We start from the raw sequence: 24,371 nt of genomic DNA, 5'->3' as shown, positions 1-24,371 counted from the left end.
ATATCTACAACAATTTGTACGCAATACAAAATGCACTAAATCTTAGTATTGCAGGATAGAGTTGTTAACCGGAATATTTCGTACAATTCCGGAAAAATGAAATTCTTTCGAAAGGATATTGAGAATCAGGAATTTTTTTTTTTTGTACCAAATTTTACGAAACAAAAAAACCCGACGATGTTCATTTTGCAAATGCTACTTACGAAATGTCGCCTTTCGCAAGTTGAATTATGAAATAAAACTATTTTGCTACATATGAAAATAGCGCTTACGGAAGTCGCACTTGCAGAACGAGCTCTTTCGCTGAACGACATTTTGAAGTCTATAAAAAAATTTTGTTGGCCAAACTGATATAATTGTAAAAATTAAAATTTTTATATACCAAAATGTTTATAATAAAATTTTTTTTTCAGTATTGCAACATATGAACATTTTAAGGATTTATTTTTTGAAATAATGATAAAAAACCAAATTTCTTTCGAAACGAAACTCTTTCACACTGAAACTTGCGAAACAATTTCATAACGGAAAAACACTTACGAAACGCGGCATATTAAAAATATTTAATTACGTTTTATGAATCAAATACGTATAACTAACTAGGTAACTAAAATACTAATTATTATAAGTATAATGATATTGATAAGTTTCAGTTAGTAAATTTTTATAAATAAACCTAGATTTTCATAAAATATACTAAAAATGTCTTTCAATGAACAAGAGTTAAATAGTGAACATAACTTGATCAACATAAACTTTCCCATTTTGGGGAAAAAAAGAAAATTTAGAGCATGTAAGTCATTTGTTTGGGATCATGTAGATTTGCCTCAAATAGTAAATCGGTCAAAAAAAAAAAGGTTATTATCGAACTAATTTTTACTGTAAACTTGTCGTTAGTTTAACTCAAAGGCAGTTTTTCTCTTATTCCTTTCTTTATATTCATTACTTACCCGAAGTTGTGAGAGAGCAGTTAATTAGTCCCTGAGTCAGTAAGTTAATGGAAAAAAAGAGACGGTTTTATACGAATAAAATTGCGTGATTGGGAAACAATGCTGTTGTTGAAATCAAAAAAAGATATAGCTCATGTAATCAATCCTAAAAAATAACTACTCCATAAAGTACGTACGCTTTAAATTTGATCCTCCCCTCCCTGAAAATTTTAAAGCTCTGGCTATTTTGGAGAGCAGTAAAAATTTAGTTGCAAGATTTTGCAGCAAAAAAGCGGGTACATAAAATACAACCCTTTCCTGAGTCTTCGCCTCGGAAAACAATTTAAACATGGAAGCTCACCAGGACTATACAAGCGCTGAAAGTTTTAGAGCTGTAACTAGTCTGAAAATTAGTGATAAAAATAATAAAAAATGTAATGGAACCAAATATTTTACTAAGTTTTTATATAGTATACCTAAGTTTTTATAAATAGTAAACATCCATTTCTGCAAAGCTAAAGACAATAAACAACCGAATGTCGGAAGTGAACCAAAGTCGGTACTTGATAAATATTAATGCATGTAAACACTGGTATAGGGACATGTTGCGGAGGAAGCGTTGTCCTTTCCCTCAAAACTAACTTAAAGTTTCAGTTTTTTCTATTTAAATTTTAGCTGCCTAATTTTCTTAACCTTTATATATATATATATATATAAGTCACTGTATATATATATATATATATATATATATATATATATATATATATATATATATATATATATATACACAAGTATATATATATATATATACACAAGTATATATATATATATATATATATATATATATATATATACATACACATATATATATATATATATATATATATATATATATATATATATATATATATATATATATATATATATATATATATACATATATTGTCCTTTCCGTCAAACTAACTCAAAGTTTCAGTTTTTTTATTTAGGTTGTAGTTGCGTTAGGGCCCCCTTATGTTCTGTTTCAGCAACTCCTTCCCCCCTCCCCCGCCGTCGTCCTAACTTTCTTAATCTTTCAAGGTCACTGTATATATATATATATTTATATACACACTAAAAAATAAAGGTATAATTTTTTAGTTATGGTAGGATATGTGATATACCCTTAGTAAGGTATAATTTTTTACCTTATAAGGTAGAAAATTATACCTTTAAGTTAGAAAATTGTATGACAAATAATTGTTTTTATTATAATTTTCTACCCTAAAAGGTAGAAAATTATACCTTACTAAGGATATATCACATATCCTACCCTAAGGTAGAAATTTCTATCTTTTTTTTAGTGTGTGTGTGTATATATATATATTTATATATATATATATATATATATATATATATATATATATATATATATATATATATATATATATATATATATATATATATATATATATATATGTAAAAACTATTGAAGAATCATTTAACAATATTATTTTATTTAAATAATAAATAATAACATTTTTTTGTATAACAGTTTAATGAATGCTTTCGAGTTTATTCTGTAAGCACACATTCCAAAACGCTCCTTCCATAAGGAACTGTTTCGCAAGTATTCTTTCGAAATGATTTGTTTCGCAAATTTCTTTTCGTAAAGAGCTATTATGGAATAATTTTTTTTTTTTTGTATAACGCATTACGGAAGGTGAATTTGCAAAAGAACAACTTCCGCGATAGCAACTTGAAATACAGAAGATAAAAATGCGAAATTTTCGTAAGTTTTTGTTTACGGCGAACAACCCTATTGCAGGATTAGATTTTGTGAAATAAAATGGAATTGCAATGCTTACTTTTCCATCACACTGTACACACAGGTTGCAGCCCATGTATAAGATTTACGGTCCACTCAAAAACTATATAAATACTGCTATGAGTTAATGGGTGTTAATGAATCCTGGAAAAATCATTACAATATACAATATTCTAAAAATAGTAAAAATTATTATTCCACAGGCTGCATCTCACTACAATATTTTGAGAGGTTTTGCTGCAACTGATACTTATGCATTAAATTTTGATATTTTTTTCCTAAATTTTGTCCTATACCCTATCACTTCAATAATTTTTAAAAATTCAATCATACAACATAAATGTATTAGATGTAATTATCTCTCTAAATGTATTATCTCTCTAAAGCAGGTGCAAGGTTAGTCATCAAAAAGAGGGAAAAAAAGCACAAGAATTAAAAAAGAGTATTTGTGACATCTGTGCTTCATAAAACACTAATTAAAACATTATCTGTAAAATAAATGATTAAGGTTGTCTAGAAAAGGCTGTCTGGTTGTCTGATTGAGAAAGACAAGGTATTTGAGTTTTAGAGCCAGCAAGGCCAATGGTACTAGAGCCAAAACAGTGTTACGAGCCAATAACAATAGTATTAATTAATGGATAAATAAAAAGTACTAAGTCAATTTTATCAAAAACAACATCAAAAATAGTGTCAAATAGAGAATGATAAAGAAAACAAAAAGGACTGATGGTGATCATTACAAAAAAGTTTATTGGCCCCCAATATTCTTAAGCAGCCTAAATGATTGCAAACAAGAGCTTTTATATATCGCAGGTTTTATTGCTTACAAACTTCCAGAATTACATTCAATTTTAGAAGAAAAAGACACCTTTGATATGTTTCAAAAATATGGAACGCTGACCCACCTAGCAAGACATTGTTTTTTTTTTTGCAGATTCGGAATCTGCATAAAGTTCTTCCCCGAAAGTAACCCTGCCGTTTTTGAAATTAAAAAAAAAAAAAAAAACGGTGAATATCATTTTAAAAGATAAAATATATGTTTTATAAAGTAGACAAGAAGATATAAATTTTCTCAATAATCAGAAAGAATTGCATATTTGAAAAAAAACACGCAAAAAATTTTTTTGCGCATCAATTGAAAAATTTGCTTTAGGTAGGTATTATCTAGATATAAAGGATAAAAAAAGTTATGGTTTTTTTCCTTCTTCTATTAACATTTTATTAACAGTTTATTCTATTAACATTAAAGAAAGAAATCAATCAATTTTATTATAATCTTTCTCCTTTTTTGTATAATACAAATATGATTGCAAGCTGAAAATATATATTTGATAATCTAAAGTCCTGTGTGATTATAGTACAAAACTTCTAAAATAGAAATAAAAATAAAAAACTCATATAATAAAAATATAAAACTCAAAAAATAAAAACAAAACATTAAATATATACATACATACATATATATCAGGCCTTGTTACGAGATTTCGCTGCGTAGCGAAAACGCGTAACGCATTTCTAAGTAACTCAACTCAGCAAATATATTTTGCATCATTAGAAGTTATATTGCGTCACTAGCGTCTTTTCAAGTACCGCTCTGTAATTAAAGTTATTTTATTAACGCGTTAAAAATCATACAAACAGTTGTTTTTTTTCTCACTATAACAAAAGTTACAAATAAAATCTAAGTTCTTATTAAAAAAATCATTTTTATTATTTTTTTTAAATATGAACTAAATTTTATTTTGAAAAAAAATATTTTTTTCATGAAACGTAAAATATTTGTTTATTTTCTTATGATTTTATATTTGGTTTTTGGTTATTTTATTAACTGTTAAAACATTTTTTCTTATTTAATTTGTGAACTCTTTTTAATAATGTTTTTAAACAATAAAGTTTTTTTTTGTTATTTATCAGTTACCGATAACATATTCGTGATCATAATTTATTTTCATAAATTAAATGAACGTCATTAAAACTTTACGTTATTGAATTAACAATAAACAAAATATCTTATTAATAAAATATTTACATCAAAATAAATCGTGCATTTTTTAAACTTATTATGACTAAAAATAATTTTTATATTTAAAAGGAATTTATATATTTAATTCCTTAAGATAAAACTTAAAACACTTTTTTTTTTAAACAAATTTTTAATAACAAAAAAAAAATTATGAAGCAAACTGTTTCTTTAACAAAAAAATCTATTATTTTACAATTGCGGTTAAATGCTTTTACTTACGACTTTATTTCTTCTGAATAAACGGTTAACGGTAATCAAAAGATAATTTAAATATTCTAAAAGATTTTTGCGTAGCGCAAAACTGCTGAACGCGTAGGCAAATCGCCTTTTCGCAAGCAAAATGCGAGCTGCGTAGCGCTTCTTAACAAGGCCTGATATATATATATATATATATATATATATATATATATATATATACACATATATACATACATATATATATATATATAATAAATTATCGTGAGAGTGAAAAATTACATCAAATAATGTTTTCCTAACATTCCATAGTATAATTCCTGAGGGAATGGTAAAGTCAGATTTCAAATGCTGGGTTTATTAATAACATTGGAAACTATTACAACTATTGATGATATAGCTATAAAAAGCCTGTTAGAATCGCCATAGAGGCTAACAACTGACTGCAAAATGCCGCATTCAGTTCACATTAAGAGAAATAATCGAGAAAAGCAATATCTTAATCATTCTCATCAGGAAAAATATGAATTGAAAATTGAAGGAGTGAAGAGACACTAATTGGAAGCATATATAAGAATCGTCAAAGGATTCAAACCTGATTTTATTAATAGGTGAATTGATGTGTATGCATACCCCCAAGTCAAGCATGTGATTTTTGGAGTCTTTGCGAATCAAAGGATCCATCAACACTGAGATCTGAAAAAGGAACAGTGGAATTTAAATTAGTCTTACAAAGAGCAAGCAAGTCTGGTGAATTTTACAAGAGAAATTTTGTAAGATTCAACTGATGGAAAGTTGTCTGACAGACCAAGAATATTTGTAAAAGAAAAACAGTTAGGTGATGGTAAAACAGTTAGGTGGTGGGGATGGTTTTTATGTTTAATATTTTGGGTTACTTTTAGGTTTTACTTTTAACTGAGGTTTAAAGAAAACTTGACTTATTTAAAGATAGAGCACAGCGCAGTAATTGATCTATACAGTTGTCTCAATCCTGCTAATTAACCCAGAGGGTTAATTAACAGGTTGAGACAAAACTGGAAAATTAAAAATTAAAAAACGACAACTGGAAAATAAAAAATTTTAACAAATCAAAAAGTGTCCCCTTCTAATACCTGGCTTTTGATCTGTAAAACACATTTATGAAGAAAAAAGTCACTGGTTACTAGTTTTAGCCAAGAGACTTGGGTTTAAGCCTCAAAATGTAAAATTTTTGACATTTTATTGGTTAAAAATGCACACAAAAAAAAAGAAACCATAAATAAATTATAAAATAAGCTACAAGCATCAATTAGGTACCAAATAATGCAAAACAAAATATAGAACATTGTTTATTGAAATAACATTTTTTTTCTAAAAGCTTTATTTATGAAGTTATTGCCTAAAATCTAAATTTTTTATTGTTTTTTAGTTGAAATAATGAGGTATATTACAAACATTTGGGATTCTTTCAATAGTTTTAAATCAACAATTTCAATAAAACAATTTAAAATCACTTTTTGATGTGAAATTTTTGATTAATTTTCTGTATGTAATTTTGTTTCAAATAACTTCATCTCTGCGACCATGTCCATCAGCAGAAGCTAAAGCTTCTGTAACAAGTTTTACATGTTTTTCAACATTTTGGCTGTGACACTCATATCTTAACTACAGCGGTTTTGCTATAAATTCGCAAATAAGCAAAAAGCTTCAGATTTTTAGTAGATTTAAAAAAAGATTTGGCATGCTAATTTTAGCCAATGAGAATGGTTTATAAGTCTAACTTCTAAAAAGGCCAAATCATCAATTATGTTCTCTGTGATTACACCCCAACAGATGCGATAAGCATAATATTGGTCAGTCTATAAAACAAATGACTTTATTGTCTGGTATAACAAATTTTGGATTTAGAGTTAACCATAACTTAGCAGCACCCCATTTGGAAACATTACCATTCAGCTGTGAGCCAATGGCTACAGAAAATTTATCTTTCCCTTTGGTAGTTCTATCAATTTCCAAGAAATTATGCCTTAAAGGTAACTTTTAAATTCAAGACACCTCAAAGGTAACATTTAGATGCAAAATGCAAACATCCCACTTTAATTGAACTCCTAGAAAAACTTCTAAATATTTAATGGAGCCATGCGAATGACCAATATTAACATTGGTTTCATCTGCCTTTACTAACTTCAGTCTTGTTTGAAGCTCTGTTCCTAATAGTGTTTTGAATATTCCATGTGCTACATCTATTCCATTGGCACTTTTTGGTGTGATGTTATCAAAGTAAAAGTCACCTGAAAATAGAAATTTCTATTAAAATAAATACAGAATGTTTTACAAATGCAGGTAATTTAATTTTCATAAATTATAGATGCTTAAATGGAACATCAAATAATTGATTTGCCTCATATATAAATCCTGCTGAATCTGTTTCATACTTTCATACTCAATTCTTTTTGTCATATTTAACAAATTTATAAAAATTGTAACTGCTAAGTTTTGTTTTAACCCTAATGACAGATGAACAAACACAATTTACCCATATATTGAATAGTTCTACACTAACATCTCTATGAACACAGCTCTATTGTTTTTAAAGCAAAGAAATCTTTCAACTACTTGCTTTAAAGTGGGAAGTTTTCCAAAAGGAAGTTCTTTTAACAGTTTAAAGCATTTATCCAAAATGTATTTATTTGATTTATTTAATGTTTTTCTTGTTGACATCTTGATTATATTTATTTAATGATGTATTTGAAAAACAACCAAATAGATATTAAATCTGTCAATTATTGGAAAAAAAGTCTATTTGTCTTAAGTTTTCTGTAAATAATTTTTTAATTTTAGATGTTACAAGAAAATATCATAGAATAAAAATTGTGTCGGTAGAAAAAAAATTGGGTTGGCTAAAACTGATAACCACATGGTTTTTTGTTATAAATCTTCATGTTGCATCCAAAGTCAAGTAATTATAGTGTCACTTTTTTATTTTTAAGTTTCAGCCCACCCTAATAAATATATATATATATATAATTATATATATACATATATATATATATATATATATATATATATATATATATATATATATATATATATATATATATATATATATATATATATATATATAATATAGTTGTCATAACATATAATAGCAATATGTAATATAATAATAATTAATAAAAAAGATATATTTATGATTTAAAACAAATCTACCATAAGAGTTTATAATTTTATGTCCATCATCTGTTGACCATTCCTCTACAGAAATCTGAATTGCGCTTTCAAGCCGCCCTGGTGGTATCCAAACCCCTTGTTGACTATTAAATCAAAATGTTGCAATTTAAATCAATTTATAATCCATCAATCTTCAACTTAATAATTTAAAATCATCAATCTGTTTTTAATAACTTAATAATGAATTGTCTATTATTAAATTATCAAATTTTAAATTGTAATGTTTAAAATTTTAAGATATAAATAAAAATAAAGAAACAATAACTAGACAACATCAAAAATTTATGTTAAAAAAATTCTAACGCAAAATGTTTTACTTATTATCAATAGTAACTGTTCCACCACTAAACCCGATTTGTGCCATAAAAATCCGGCCTGTCTTTACAACAAGCTTTCCCTTTTGACTACGATTTGAAAAATTATTATTTCTCGTACACATGTAATAATAAGTTCCATTTCCATTGCTTGTCAATTTTCGTGGGCCTAGATCAAAATATGTTCCAGCGTCATCCAATTCTGACATTTTCCCACCATACTGACCTAAAACAAAACTATAGTGAGCACAAAAGATATCAACAGCGTTGATAACAATTATTATAAACATTTAAGCTAAAAATAAAAAACTTAAAATATACTTTTTATTTAAAATCATTAATTGCTAAATGCTTCAATTGTTTTAAATGTTAGTAAATATTAGAAAGTCATACAAAATTAACATGCACAAACAATATTCACAAATATTGTAAGCATTAAATATAGTAAATATATAAAAAATAATTAACTAGATAAAAAATGTACAACAATATCAAAATTAAATTAAAAAAAAAAAAAAAAGTTCAAAAAAAAATTGCTCTAATATAAATTTTTATTTTATTAAATATAAAATATTACTAAACTAACAAAAAATACTAATAAAAAAAATAGCAACAACAAAAAAAAAGTTTTTAAAAAAAGATTTGTTTATTTATTTGTGAACTTAAAAAATAAACTTTTATCAAGCAATTGATTCAAAAAAAGTTTATTTTTAAATTGACAATTAATTTTTGATAAAATAACTTTAGTAATTTGTCCTACTTCATTTTTTGAAGGGTTCAAAAGGCACATAGATGAGTTAATAATGAAGTTTTCCTTTTGGTCTTAATTCCAAATCACAATTTTTTTTTTTTTTTTTTGTGTTAATTCACCTCCTCAAGGCCACTACAGACAAGGAGGCTACTTATTTATGGTATGAACCCTCTCTCAACTCTATAACTCCGAAACACGAACCTTGACGAACAAGGCCGCTGCGCGGAGAAACGAGTTAAGCGCAGTATTACCAGGGACGTAGTGGGGATCGAACGCGGAACCTCTCGCTTATGAAGTGAGCGCTCTACCACTACACTACTACCGCAAACTCAAAACAATACCACAAAATCAACAAAAAAAACATTGTTAACGTAATATCATTTGGTACAACCCTCCGTTCAGCTTGAATGTCAAAACAAAAATAGGGAACCATTTTCTAGCCCTAATTGACTTACATTTCCACATGCTACATAAAATATTCAACCAAAATTCTATTAAAATCAGCTACAGTTGCATGCCTAACCTAAACTCGATCATAAATTCACATAATTTCAAAATTTTGCAAACAAAAATTAATTAAAAACCAACCAATGTAACTGCCTAGTTAAAGCATTTCGCCTTTTGAACAACCAGTGTTTGTCTAACAAAAGTCCACCAAGCAACCATAAGTCCAGTGATCATGAACATAATAAAAAAAGTATACTTTGACATTAGTCATACACCATTTAAATTAAGATACCCAAACCCTCTCAAATCATTTGTATCAGTTAAGTATAGAAATGACACAGAACTCTTAAGGAAATATGAGCTTAAAAGACCAAAATATAAAGCGCATTATAAAATGAATAAAAACAATAAAAACATTCACTATTATTTTTGATAAGTAAATATTAAGTAATCACCTTTTCTTCAACAATGGCAATCTGTCTAATCTAGATTTATTTTACATTTAGCCATTTAGTCCTGATTATGACATCAAACTAGTCTTATAACAAATATTTTTTTGGACAGGCGAAACTTTGAGGAGCTGTAAGCAGCTCAATAAAACCCAACTTTAGTGTGGTAAGGGTCAGAGGAGCTTTTTAACCTCGTAGTAATCTTTCTAGTAATGATGTAACAATAAAAATTTCTAGTAATGATGTAACAATAAAAATACTTAGTTTCATGGACTGAATAAAATAGGTTAACACTTGGAAGAGCATCTAGTTATAAATATCTGCTTCAAAACCACATAATGTGAAGTTTCAAACAGAAAATACCATACCACTTGTTTCACATGCTAACAAAAGGCATGTCTATAACTGAAATGTTGGGCTCAGTTAAGTCACTAGTCAAAAATAAATCATTGCTCAGCTCAACTCATGGATCTGAACACCTATCTGATAACTAGTGAGTGCCAGTGTAAAAAATAGAGCAAAATTGAAGATTAATTCAGTTGATTCTATGCAAGAAAAAAGTAAAGAGATGTCAAAAATTCAAGTAGAAGAAACTTAGGCATGCTGCTAATAAGAGATTTACTGGAAAGGTGGCAGTGTTAAGAATATTGGATATGATGATTACTGGTACAAACTTTTCTGGGTTAGATAGATGCAAAGGAGTCAATCTCAGGTGTTGATATTTTAGAAGCAAAAAAAATTATAAATCATGTAATTAAGGTGAATGAATGTGTAATTAAATGAATGTGTGTTTGAGTGAATGAAAAAGTGATGGCTATCTATGGGAGGAGGAGGAGGGAGGGTAAGTGTGGTAGATAAGAAGGGTCAGTGCCTAATATAGTTTGAATATATGCACCTCAAACAAGTCAAGAAAAAAAGAATGAACTTTACATTGTTATTGGTAATATTATTGTTGAAGAAAATAAAAAGCTAATTCTATGTGGAGACATTAAATAAGATTATTCATTAGAACACATGACATATTCGAAAGGACACACAAGCCCATATCGTTGGATACTAAGAACATGCTCCAAAATAAATTATGTAACAGTGAACGACATTAACATAACTCAAATAAAAAACTTATATAGCAAAATAACAATAAGATTTGCAATTAATGCAAACACAATTTTTTTAAATTGTATGAAGTAATTCTACTCTTAAAGATTCTGATTGACTTAACAAAGTTGAAAGGAACTGATTTCAAATGTTAACAAATTAGTAAGAGAAACTATATTTGCAAATATCTAGTCAACATTGTTGTTTGCACATCATATGTTTATGGCCTCGCATGCTGTTTTTGTTGTCAATAACCAAATAAAGCAACTGAGTTCAGCTATAGCAGGATTTTTTTGTGAAACAATTTTGCACATCATCAACTGTCGATTATTAGTTCAATATGATATGAAAACCAAACATTAGCCTAACATTAGCCTAAGATATATAGTGAAGGTTCCTACTGATGTACTATGATCGTTGAGATTTTTTAAAATGCTCTAAGATTAGCAGCATGCAACACATGAAGTAGGTTTTTTTTAATTAGGGTGAGATCTAGAGTTACATAACAAAGATCTTTCAAATTAGAAGACCAAGCAAAATATACCTATATTTTTCAAATAAAAAAGACCAAGCTAAAATATGATCTCTTAACATATAGTAAAAATCATTACATTTTATCAATGAGGGAGGTATAATCCTATGTACGAAACACTTGCTGATAGCAGTAGGCAGTTGCCATGTTACTGACCTAACATTAATAATATATACATATATCATTTGATAATGAACTTCCAACAATAACTTGTTGACATCTATCAGTGAGATATGTGGCAATCTAATTTATTAAATTACCTTTAATGTTAAACAAAGCAAGTTTGACTAATAATAGGCTACTAGGTTAAAATGTAGCTACTAGGTTATGGTGAGTTAAATCAATAATATTTATTTGTTAAAATTGGAGAAACAAAAGCTTGAAGCCATTGTTGAATTACAGTATTTAACTTAAAGCGGAATATTTAAAACAAGATCTAGTTTTTTTAGAAGAGTACTTGGTGTTCTATTGTACTGGATTTACTAGGGGATGTACTGGGTTTGCATCTAATTCAAGTTACTATACATATAATATACTCAAGTTACTATACAATATACTGTCTCAACAGAAAAATTAAAGGCCTCAACATAAATAGAGCCGTTAACAAAACTATCAATATTTTGTGAGCACTTGTTATTTTCAGTATAAACACCTTCCAAGAATTTATTAAACACATCAGTGGTTTTTATATTGCTAAAAACTCCAAATTGTTGTTTCTGCTTTCATACGGTACCTCCTTTTATGATTATTTAGTTGTTAACATAGTTGAAGAACTTACTAATTTATGATTACTTAGTTTATTGTTAACATAGTTAAAGAACTTACTAATTTTATGATTACTTAGTTTATTGTTAACATAGTTAAAGAACTTACTAATTTTATGATTACTTAGTTAAATCTGAAGTAAAGAAATCTTTATAAGTAAAAGCAGAATAGGAAAATCTACAATTGCTACTATCTATTTTTGATAGATAACATTTCGGCAACATTTTTTGCTTACCTTTTTTCTATATCTTTTTTTTGGAAAAAGTAGAAAAAACAAAGAGCAATAAAAAACAGATTGCTGCCCCAACCTAAACTCTTAGTTAATGCAGCCCCCAAAAGACTGTTTATCAAAGTATGCAATAATATATATATATATATATATATATATATATATATATATATATATATATATATATATATATATATATATATATATATATATATATATATATATTGGTAATAAAACATCTTTTAAAAACTTCACTTTTAACTAAGCTTGATTCTTAACCTTACTTAAAATTAAAGTTAAGTTAAATAAAAAAATTAGGACATATCAGAGACATGTATATACTTTTATTTATTTTTTATTTACATATCTTTAAAACTAATAGCATAACAAGTAATGAATTGTACAATTTTATATGTCATTAAATACAAACAAAAGGTTGCTAAAAATGCAGGTAGAAGAACATATTATTTATGTATTGAAAAGACAATGGAGCTCCCAATGTTTGATGGTAGGTAGAGGTCGCTGACATCATCACAAAAAATACGGAGATATTTTTTAATAAAAGATTTTTGATAGGTGGTAGTCTTTGCAGTGCTCAGAGCAAACGGAATTCTGTTTGTGTTTCTACTGCTGGTGTGAGCTAATTTAGTGGCTATGGGCATAAGTCAGCAAGAATCATTTTAAGGATATTAATACAAATCTTTTCCTGTTTCTCTTCAATGGTAAAACTATTATTGAAGCCACTTGAATTGGTTACATCAATTCCAACAATGTTTAGGGCATTTTTACAGGAGCTCTATATAACAAGTAGCTTTAGTAATAGCATAAGATCTGTAGACTTGCAGAAGGTTGGGCTGAGTATGTCCAATTTGATTAAGGCATTTTAGTTGATATGGTACTAATTTTACATTATTGTGCACTTTTGCCTATTGCTTATCCCAATCTAGATTCTCATTAAGCATGATTCTAAGGTATATGTGGCTGTTGACTATTTCCAGCTCAATATTAATAAGTACAAGAGAAGGCATAGCTTGAATTTCGAAGCACCTGGGATTAACTCTAATGATTTTACATTTAGAGCTATTAAGTTTCATTCCATTGACAGCAGACCATAGTGCAATGGCATCTACAATGAATTGAGGTAAGTTGGCAGGAACTTTATTGTAGATTATATAAGTTAGGATGTTGTCAGCATATTTTTGGAAAATGGCTTCAGGTGGGAAATAGACATTAATGTCAGAAATAAAGAGAATGAAAAGAATTGAACCAAGAAATACACCAGCTTCAATACATTTCCAGTCAGTGGTTCTATATCATTTGTTTTAATTCTTTGGTGACAGTTAAATAAGTAAGCTGCAATCCAGAAAGTGAGCCAGCTAGGTAGAATTATCATTAACTTTATCAGTAATTTGTCATGACTGACAAGATCAAATACTTTTGCAAAATCGAATAATACAAAAAAAAATGATTTTTTATTATCTTTAGCCTGACTCCAGTCCTCTATAATTTGAATAATAGCATCCCTTGTACAGTGTCCTGGAAGGAAACCGAAGCGTTTGTTTGAGACCCATATGTGCTTGGTGCAATGGACAATGAAATTGGTAATAAAGTGTTGAAAAACTTTGCATAATGCAGATGTAATGGCAACCGAACGGTAGTCATTAGATGAGAGCGGGTTAGATATTTTAGGAATTGGTGTTATGTTGGCTGATTTCCATTGGTCAGGTAAGTAACTGTTTTCTAAGTGATTAAATAAGATACAGAGTGATGGGGTAATTTCAAATGAACCAGATTTGAGTAAAAGCAGAGAAATATCATCTGGTCATGATGATCCTATCTTTAGTTTGCTGAGTTGGTTGAGAATGTTACCAAATGTAAAAATGGAGTTAATAGGTGGGTTTGCTTATTGGTTGATGAAGACGAGAGTTTAGGCTGTTTCTTGAACAGATGTCTTGAACAGAAAGTATAGAATAATAAAAATTCTTTCAAGCAGCAGAGTTGGGGTCAAATACGAATTTGTATTTTGTGAAATAGGCTAAATTAGCGTATTTGTATTCGCATTGTGTTTGATTAAAAAATTTCTTAAATATGTTTTTGTATTTGTATTTGATTTGAAATGTATTTGCAACTCCATAAACTAGGTTAAACAGTATTTTTTTGGGAAAAACTAAAGTTTTTAAGGGATATTTGTTAGAAGACTTGTTTTTCATTGTTCTATTTAGTAGACCATTTTATCAGCCTTGTTTTGAAAAAATGCTTGTAATTTTTTGAACCAAAAGTATAAATATTTTTATTTGTATTTATATTTGAAAAATCCCGATTGCATATATTTGTATTTAAATTTTGTATATTTATTTAAATTATATTTGTATTTGTAAATCTAGAATTATTGTATTTGTATTTGATCAATTGTATTTGACTCCAACCCTGGCAAGCACTTTGTATTTTATACAGGAGTCAACTATGGTTACATTGTATCAGTGCAACAGTGTCAGCAATTCTACCTGACCCGTAAGCAACCTAGCGGGAAACTGAGCAAATGGATTTATAAAAATTTAGAGGAGGCTGACCAACTACAATGAGGTGATCTGAATTACCAAAGCTAGATAGGGTATTGGACATTTAGGAGTGTTACTTAAGATGATGTCAAGAATAGCTGATTTTCCGGTAGGATGTGCATCAAGGTGAATGAGGTAATAAGAATGACAAAAGAAATCAGTAAGGTAGCCATTTAGATCCCTTGCAAGAAATATTAGTGGTTTGTTGCCCATTGTACAGCAAGTTATGGCTGGCTAAATAAGGTGTGCAAGTTGATAAAATCCATTACGCTGCTAACTTTCAGACCAAAGTAGGATATAAGCACATATCAATAGACAGGAAGTGTATTCTCGGGGGAGGTATTTTGGGTATACACAACCAATTGTTAGTTTAAACACCAAGTTAGACACAGACATTAATTTTATTTGTTCTATTTTATCTGAGTTTTTTATGTTCATGAATATAATAGTACCGCTACCTACGCAATCCTGACATTCAGCGCTTATGTAAATGTAATTATTATTCATTTGGGAAAAAAAAAGCAAATATATTATAGTAAATATTTAAACATATCTTGGTATGGAGAGCCTGATGTAAAGGTAGAGCAAATACAGTAAAAACTAAATAATTAAAAAACTTGATTTATTTTTAACATAACTCCTAGTTTCAGGCAAATTAACAATCATTACGATACTAAAAATCTTAAAAACACCATGACAAAAAAATATATATTAAAAGAGGATACTCCACAGTATTTTTTATATATATTGTTTCACTTGATGATTGCTAATTTGGATGAAACTGTTTAAAATAATAATGTTTAAAACTGTTTAAAATAATAATGTTTGCATGAAAGCATGTTTGAAAAAAATTAAGTTTTCAAACATATATATACAGTCCCACAATATTATGATCTCCTCAAAGTTATTTTAAGGTAATTTTAAGGTAAGTATATTATTATTACTAACTTATTATACAATACGGATATCTATCGAACAAAATAAAAAAAGAAAATTTCTTTATAATCATGACCAATGTGAAGTTAGGTGTGTTTTAAGTCAGCAATGTGAATTTTCATCAATTAAAAAAAAAACGTGATTGATTCGTCACAAACAAAACTTATTTAAAAGTCTGGAATACAAGTTTCGGAGCGCACAATGAGGAGGCGTCTGGCTGAAGATGGTTTAAAATCACACAAACCGGCTAAAAACCAAGGCTAACTCTAGCAATGATAAAAAAGAGATTGCAATGGGCAAAAAATCATAAGTATATGACTGTTGGAAATTGGCAACATGTAAGTTTATCAATTTTGAATAAAATATTGTTAAAAAAGTATTTAAATGTTGACATAAATTTAACTTTAACCAGACTATGATGATTTTTTCAAGTGTGTTTTTTAGGTGAATCAACTTTTGAGATGTTGTTGGACAAAGCCACTTTTGTCCAAAGAAAAATAGCGTCAGTGGTAAAGGCACAGGAAGACTATATATTGTCAATGAGATGATGAACCAAATACAATATCGAGAGGTTCTGGAGAGCCAACTTATACAACTTACTCTCCAAATACAAGAATGGTTTCCAAATGACAATACATTTACATTTATGCATGATAGTGCTCCACGCCATAAAGCTAAAAGGATCACAAACTTTCTGAAAACAAAAAATATCCCCGTTTTAGACTGACCATGGAACTCTCCTGACCTGAATCCGATTGAGAATTTGTGGAACACTCTCAAGAAGGAAATTTCTTCCGAGGTTTCAAAAAACAAAAGGGATTTGATTGAAAAATTACTCTATCATATGCACCATAATGAAAAAATTACGACAACAGCAATATACTGTATTAAAAGTATTCCAGACCGAATAGCTAAAGTCATTTCGTTGAAAGGAGGAATGACAAAATATTAATATTTTTTTAAGATTTTCAATCGAAAAGAGTAATTGTTTGTTAAAATGTGTGTAAATTTATTATGAAATATTACTTTATTATTAAGGAAACATGTTTTATCAATAAAATATAACTAATATTGCAATTGTACTTTTTTTATACTTTTTACAAACCCTTGAAGTTAAAAATACACAAAAATTGTAGGTGATCATAAAATTGTGGCCAAGGACTTTATATATATATGGTATATATATATATATCTTTATATATATATGGTATTATATCTAAAACCTAAAATCAATATGATAACCAATAAGTACTTTTGTGTGCTTATTTTATGCTTAGATAAAAAAGCTCATGGGTAAATTAAAATTAAAACACACACACACACATATATATATATATATATACTATAACTACAAATTGGAACAAAAGTTGTACCAGGATTAAGTATAGCAAGTGATTTTATATCTGCAACGTTTAAACCTAAGAGGTTTCTATTTGGCAATGTCAAACTAGTTGGAATATTATTTCCATATTGACCCTTTTTGTTTTCAATTGAAGCATCTTGTCGAATATTGCCTTTTGGATAAGGTAGATCAGTTAATAAAAGAATGTTTGAACGATCAGATCCAGCTCTTCCTTGTCCTTCGTTATTGTTAGGGTTTGAGTTAGAACCAGTCCATCTAAAACAAAACAAAAATATTTAATTTACATATACTTTTTCACTTTTTTTTTCCATAAAATAAATATCTTGTCAGATATTTTTTGAACGCATCTAAACAATATTGCATCTTAATAATAATACTCTGGTTTTTATTTTTTTAACATTTCCACTTCCAACAAGGCTGCAAGCAACCACTATTAGAGTTGGAAGTTATTGGAAGAGAAAAGATGAAGTTTACAGAGCAAGATAACAATTAACAGTTGACTTTAAAGATTGCAAATTATATGAAGCAGGAAAACAAGATGAAGGGAACGAATTCCAAAGAACTGATGTTCGAGGAAAAAAACTAGACGAATAAGAATTTTAGCAGAACTTATGTTTTACTAGAATGCTCAAAAAAAATTTTTTTGTTATATATATATATATATATATATATATATATATATATATATATATATATATATATATATATATATATATATACATAATATCTATATATATGTATATATTATATTAAAAATTAAAAACAACACCCAGTTCAACATGGTCAACCATAAAAAGTGCTCCTGCTTACAACAATATTACAATGTCTATTTTGCTTATACAAAAAAATAATAACTTTGTTGTACAAAAATACAAAGGAATGATTAAACAAAAAAGATTAGATTAAACCAAAAGACTAGAGTTCTCTAACCTAGCTTTATTTATACAGAAATATTCAAGAAAATATCATATTTTAACCAATAATTGATTGCAATAAGCATGAACCTAAAAGTTGTAGAAAACATGTAGTTTTTATTTATAAAAATAAAATACCATATAGCTCTGTTTTAATTCTAATTTAATTCATCGAGCTATGAAAGACCTGTACTTGAGAAAAATTTAAATATTTGTTTAAATTTAACTGAATATATTTTATTCATCTTAGTTTAAATATAATTTACTTATATATACACATATATATACACACACACACACATATATATAAATACATATATATATATATATATATATATATATATATATATATATATATATATATATATATATATATATATATATATATATATATATATATATATATATATATATATATATATATATATATAAATTAGTAGAAATACTTATCTAACTTTCTTCATCAAGTTGTTTTGCCATCAGTAGGCTCATCAGGACGCCTTTTGTTGAAGAAAATTAGATAAGTTTTTTTACTAATTAATTATTGCTCTGTTCTTTAAGAACATTGAGCACTCTATTTGTAGAATACACTAACATAATTTATATATATATACATACATGCATACATTTTGAATTATCATGTGACAAAATGCTACCATCAGTTGCATTAGTTTAAAATTTTAACAAAATTTGTCTTTGTCTTTTATTTAACAACTGGAAAGTTGTTAATAAAAAACATTTTTTAAAGTTGAATTAAACAATTTTTATAATTTTATAAAATAACATTAGAACACTAGTTTTCATAATTTTTGATGCTAAATTTGTGATTTTGCAATATGTTATAGCGATGTGTTATTTGGATTTTGAATTTGTGATATTGTGAAGTGTTATTGAGATGTTAAATCTGTAATATTATGATGTATTATTTAGTGACCAAACTTATGAAATGGTATCGAAAGTTCGGTCAAACTAGCAGTTCTCATTTGAAATAATATATCAAATGATAGTTCTTATTTTTATTATTTTATTTTTGCAATAATAAATTAATGATATAGTTGTCTGCATAATTCAGAAAAAAAAAATTTGAAAAAACACTTATTTACGCCTGATTCTTTGATCAATTGATTAATAGAAGATATATCGTCTGATTCTTTGATCAATTGATTAATAGAAGAAAAATAAAGTGGAAATGCACATTTGACAATTTTAAATTTATCTAAAAAAAAATTCATTCATAGCCATGACTTTGCCATTGGCGAATAACACTACAAAAAAATAAATAAAAAATTTGAATGAAAAAAACAAACAATGTTCAGTAACAAGAGAGAAATGTTCTTTGTTAAATACAAAAATTTCAAATGTTCTTAGTTAAATACAACAATATTAAATGCTCTTAGTTATATACAGCAATTTCAAACAAATATAAAATAAGAACGTCAATTTTAAAAGTTAAAGAAGAAAATTGAATGCACATTCACATTCTTCTCATTTAAATCATTTTCAAAACTGGTAATGATAATTAGTTATTAATAATGTTATGCACAGATACTATTTAAACTATATAAATACTTTATAAAAAAGACAATTTTTGTTTTCTTTTAATGAAACACTACTTATAAAAATTACTTATGTTACACAAAATGAGATTTTTACTAAACATATTTATTTTTTTAAGAATCCTATTAAAGAAAAAAGCACTAATGCATAATTAGTAATTTTTAATTTATTTATAAATCATTGGATTATTACAAAAGCAAAAACTTACGAGAAAATAAATAAAATAATTTATAGAAAAAACCAACAATAAGTGACAAAAAACAGTTGAATAAAAAAATGTTCTTTTTTTTATTTTCACTTCCAACAAGGCTGAAAGCAACCACTTTAAGAGTTGGAAGTTACTAGAAGAGAAAAGATAAAGTTTTTCTTCAAGTCAGACAACTTAAAAGATAAAGTTTTTCTTCAAGTCAGACAACTTAAAAGATCGCAAATTATATGAATCAAGAAAGCAAGATGAAGGAAGCGAATTCTAAAGTTCCGTTCGAAGAAAAAAACTAGACAAATAAGAATTTTTGGAGCACTTAACAACAGTCAAAGTAAAAAGATGAGACTTAATTAAATGATGAGTAACACAAGAATGAATTTTAGTAGATGGCACAAGAGACGCTAGCCCTTTAGAGCAGCGCCCATTATTGTATTTATAGAGAAAGAGTTGTAATGCTGCTTCTTTCCAACCATTATCAATGTCATAATAGTGCTTCTCTTTCTCTGTGATAGTATAAAAGAGAAAGAGAAGCACATTACGACAATGTGATAATGGTTGGAGGTTGACTGAAACAGCAGGTCCAACTTTGTTTACAATATATTTTTACACCTTGTCTAAAAGAGAAAGGGCATCATTAGAAGATCTTCCCCAGATATGGTAACAGTATTCCATACAAGGCCGGATTTGAGATTTATAGAGATAGAGAATAGAATCCAGAGTAAGAAAGTGTCGAGCACAATAAAGAGATGCAACCTTAGCAGATGCTAATTTTGTGATGGATTTAATATACAGTTTCCAAGAAAGATTGAAATTAAGAGTTAATCCTAGAAGATGAAGGGTAGATGACTCATCGAGTACATTACCGTTCATAAATATAAAAAGATCTAAATTATGGCAATAATGATTGGCTGAATAAAATTGGGTTTTATCTGAATTAAAGTTCACCAGCCACTGTGAGCCCCATGCTGTAGCAGAAGTGAGATCCTTTTCAAGCTCAAATGCCCCCTCCAAGCAACCAGAGAGTGTTGGCATCTTATCATGACAAGAATAAATGGTAGTATCATCAGCGAATAATGCCATTTTAGATGTGAGAATATCTGGAAGATTTTTAATGTAAATTAAAAAGAGTACGGGGTCATGGATAGAACCTTGAGGAATCCCTGAAGTTACAGGATATAATAATGCGGTAGTGGTGTAGTGGTAAAGCGCTCGCTTCATAAGCGAGAGGTTCCGAGTTCGATCCCCACCACGCCTCTGGTAGTACCGCGCTCAACTTGTTTCTCCGCGCAGCGGCCTTGTTCGTCAAGGTTCATGTTTCGGAGTTATAGAGTTGAGAGAGGGTTACAACCACTATTAAGTAGCCTCCTCATCTGTAGTGGCTTTATCGGCCTTGAGGAGGTGAATAACAAAAAAAAAAAAAAAAAAAAAATGCATTGAGGACAACTTTTATACTACAATTGGTATGGAAGGACTCAATAATCTTAAAGATTTTACCTGATACATCATAAAAAGAAAGCATATGGAGAAGATCAGCATGCCAAACTTTATCAAAAGCTTTAGAAATGTCAAGAGCGATAGCCTAAACCTCTCCACATCTATCTAATGCATGATAAAACCTATCGGTCATTACTGTTAGCAAATCAACTGTAGAATGAGAAGATCGAAATCCATATTGATGATCAGAAAGTTATTAGGTTCAAGATGTAAGATTAAGTGTTTTTTAATTAAAGATTCAAAAACCTTGCTTATGATAAGAAGAAGACTAATGGGATGGTAGTTAAATAAGTCAGATCGCTCTCCAGAGTTTTTGAAAATAGGCATAACAGATGCTGCTTTCCAGCATGCTGGAAAACAAGACTTTGAGATAACCTATTATATAGTTTGCGAAGAGTAAATGACAGCTCCAGAGAACACTTCTGCAAGGCTTCAAAAAGTATGTTGTCTGGACCACATGCTGTAGAAGCGTCTAAGCAGGAAATCACTTTTGATACAAAAGCTTGAGTGGTACGAATGTCAAGCAATGGATCAACCTATTTGCTATATCTGGTATAATGCAACTAGTGTAATCAAGAGATGATACTGATGAAAAGTTCTTAGCAAACAATTCAGCTTTGTCTTTATGTTAGGTGACAAAACCTAAACCATACAAGAGAGGTGGAATAAAAGATTTGCCCTTATTATTGATACCATTAAAAATTCTTTAGAAATCACAAGGGCCCAAATTTTGAGATGAGATACAAGATTTCCTGGCTTGAGAATAGTGGGCTTTGGCTTTTGACAAAACCTTTTTACAATGGCTTCTAGCAATAGTAAACAGACTTCTGTTTTCTAAAGAGATGTATTGTTGATAGATATGGAAGTAATGATTTCGATTGAAAAATGCAGAGGCACAATGGAAAAACCATGGAGAAGAAAAGGAAAACCATGGAGAAGAGTGAAGCTTGACTTGGAATCGTAGAGAGGGAATAAAAGATTCCATGCCAGCCTGAATCCATGAAGTTAAGTAAGAAACACATTTGTCAGCAGGAAGACAAAAGATTTCTACCAAAGAATAAAAAAGAGATAATAGTTTTAGAGAGATCAAACCTTGATCAGAAGCACCTAAGAGTAATTGTGGAGAAACTGAGCACTGATTAGGATCAGAAACAAGACATAAGTCAAATAGAGAAGATATATGATTTGAATTAGAAAGTGAGTTAAAAAGTTGACTACTTGAGTTAGAGATTGAGAAAGGCAAAAGTTGTAGGCCTTAACGTCTGTAGAGTCACTGACACTAGAGCCAAGTCATTCAGTGTGATGAGCATTAAAGTCACCAACAATAACAATATTGACTGAGGGATAAAGAGAAAGGGCTTGGTCAATTCGATCAGAAATAACATAGAAAAGTGTTCAGTCTTGAAATGAAGGAGAGCGATATAAAACTAAGAGAAAGGTGATAGAATAAAGTGGTGCTAAACAAAAGCACATAAAAGAATTGTCTGTGGATTCAAACCTAGTTTCCAGACAAATAGGTGGATTCTTATGAATGTAAATGGTCAGGTCAATCATGTGAATCTTGGAGTCTTTACAAATTAAAGGAAGCTAACCATCAACACTTAGATCACAAGATGAGACAGCTGAACTCAAATTAGTCTCACAAAGAGTAAGTAGGTCTGGTGAACTTTGCAAGAGATAAAACAGAGGAAAAGTTGCTTCAAAGACCATGAATATTAGTAAATAATAGATATAGAGAACTTGGTGATGAAAATGGATTTTAGTGATTTATAGTTTTTGGTACTTTAGTCATTTTAAATTTGTTAAAGAACTTGACTCAAAGTATATATAGTACACTATTTAATAGCCCAAGTAATCGCCTCATTACTGATAATAAACCCTGAGCCATAACAAAGGGCTACAAATGTGGCCTCAACAATGCACACCATAAGTACAAACAAGGATACCATCCATGTGCAACATGGCACTGTTAGCACTCTGATATTTTTCAGCTGTTGATGGAATCAGCCTCTCTGAGAGCTACTACAGAGTTTGGGAAGTCTGACTACCAGCCAGCCTCAGAACCATAAAACTGCATTTTAGAGCTAAGTTTAAGTCTTTGCCTAGGAGACCTTCTACAAGACAGTAGCTGAATGCATTTAATGTCTGCCCAAGATGAGTATATTTATTGTGACACCATCTCTAACCTTTACTCAACCAAGAGCTCCAAGACAGGGGGTGATTTTAGGTCGCAGTTGTCTTCTCCTAGCCTTTGCCTAAAAAAGCGTATCCTACATGGCAGTAGACATGAAGCAGGTTGTACTGGGTTACCAGTAGCAGGATAACCTGACCTGACTTACAAGCAGAATAACCTGTTCTTAGTTAAATACAACAATAATTAAATAATTAAATAATATATTAAATACTTTACTTAAATTAATAATAAAGTTAAAACTTCCGTCAAAAAAAAAGGAACTATTTAGATTACTCATTTTACCACCAGTGAAACTAGTAATCTAAATAAGTGAAGAAAAAAAATTAATAGATCTAGCTTACGTCATATATAATACCCGTCAACTAAGCAAGTAAAAGTAGCTTATTGTAAACAACAAAACT

The 24,371-nt window shown here is 28.6% G+C and overlaps 1 protein-coding gene across 1 annotated transcript in view; it reads right to left on the bottom strand.

Annotated features, from left to right (window-relative positions):
• Window positions 1-24,371, bottom strand: part of LOC100210880 (protein DD3-3) — an 86,671-nt gene that overhangs the window by 10,442 nt on the left and 51,858 nt on the right. The window contains exons 11-13 of the mRNA XM_065818261.1: window positions 17,617-17,861; window positions 8,482-8,704; window positions 8,144-8,247 (exon numbers count right to left, since the gene is read on the bottom strand). Coding sequence (XP_065674333.1) covers window positions 8,144-8,247; window positions 8,482-8,704; window positions 17,617-17,861 — 572 coding nt within the window. The remainder of the gene's footprint in view (window positions 1-8,143; window positions 8,248-8,481; window positions 8,705-17,616; window positions 17,862-24,371) is intronic.

Source organism: Hydra vulgaris, chromosome 14 (assembly GCF_038396675.1).
Source record: "Hydra vulgaris chromosome 14, alternate assembly HydraT2T_AEP".
NCBI lineage: Eukaryota > Metazoa > Cnidaria > Hydrozoa > Anthoathecata > Hydridae > Hydra > Hydra vulgaris.
The sequence above is the reverse complement of the archived record's forward strand: the minus strand, read 5'-3'. Positions and strand labels throughout refer to the sequence as shown.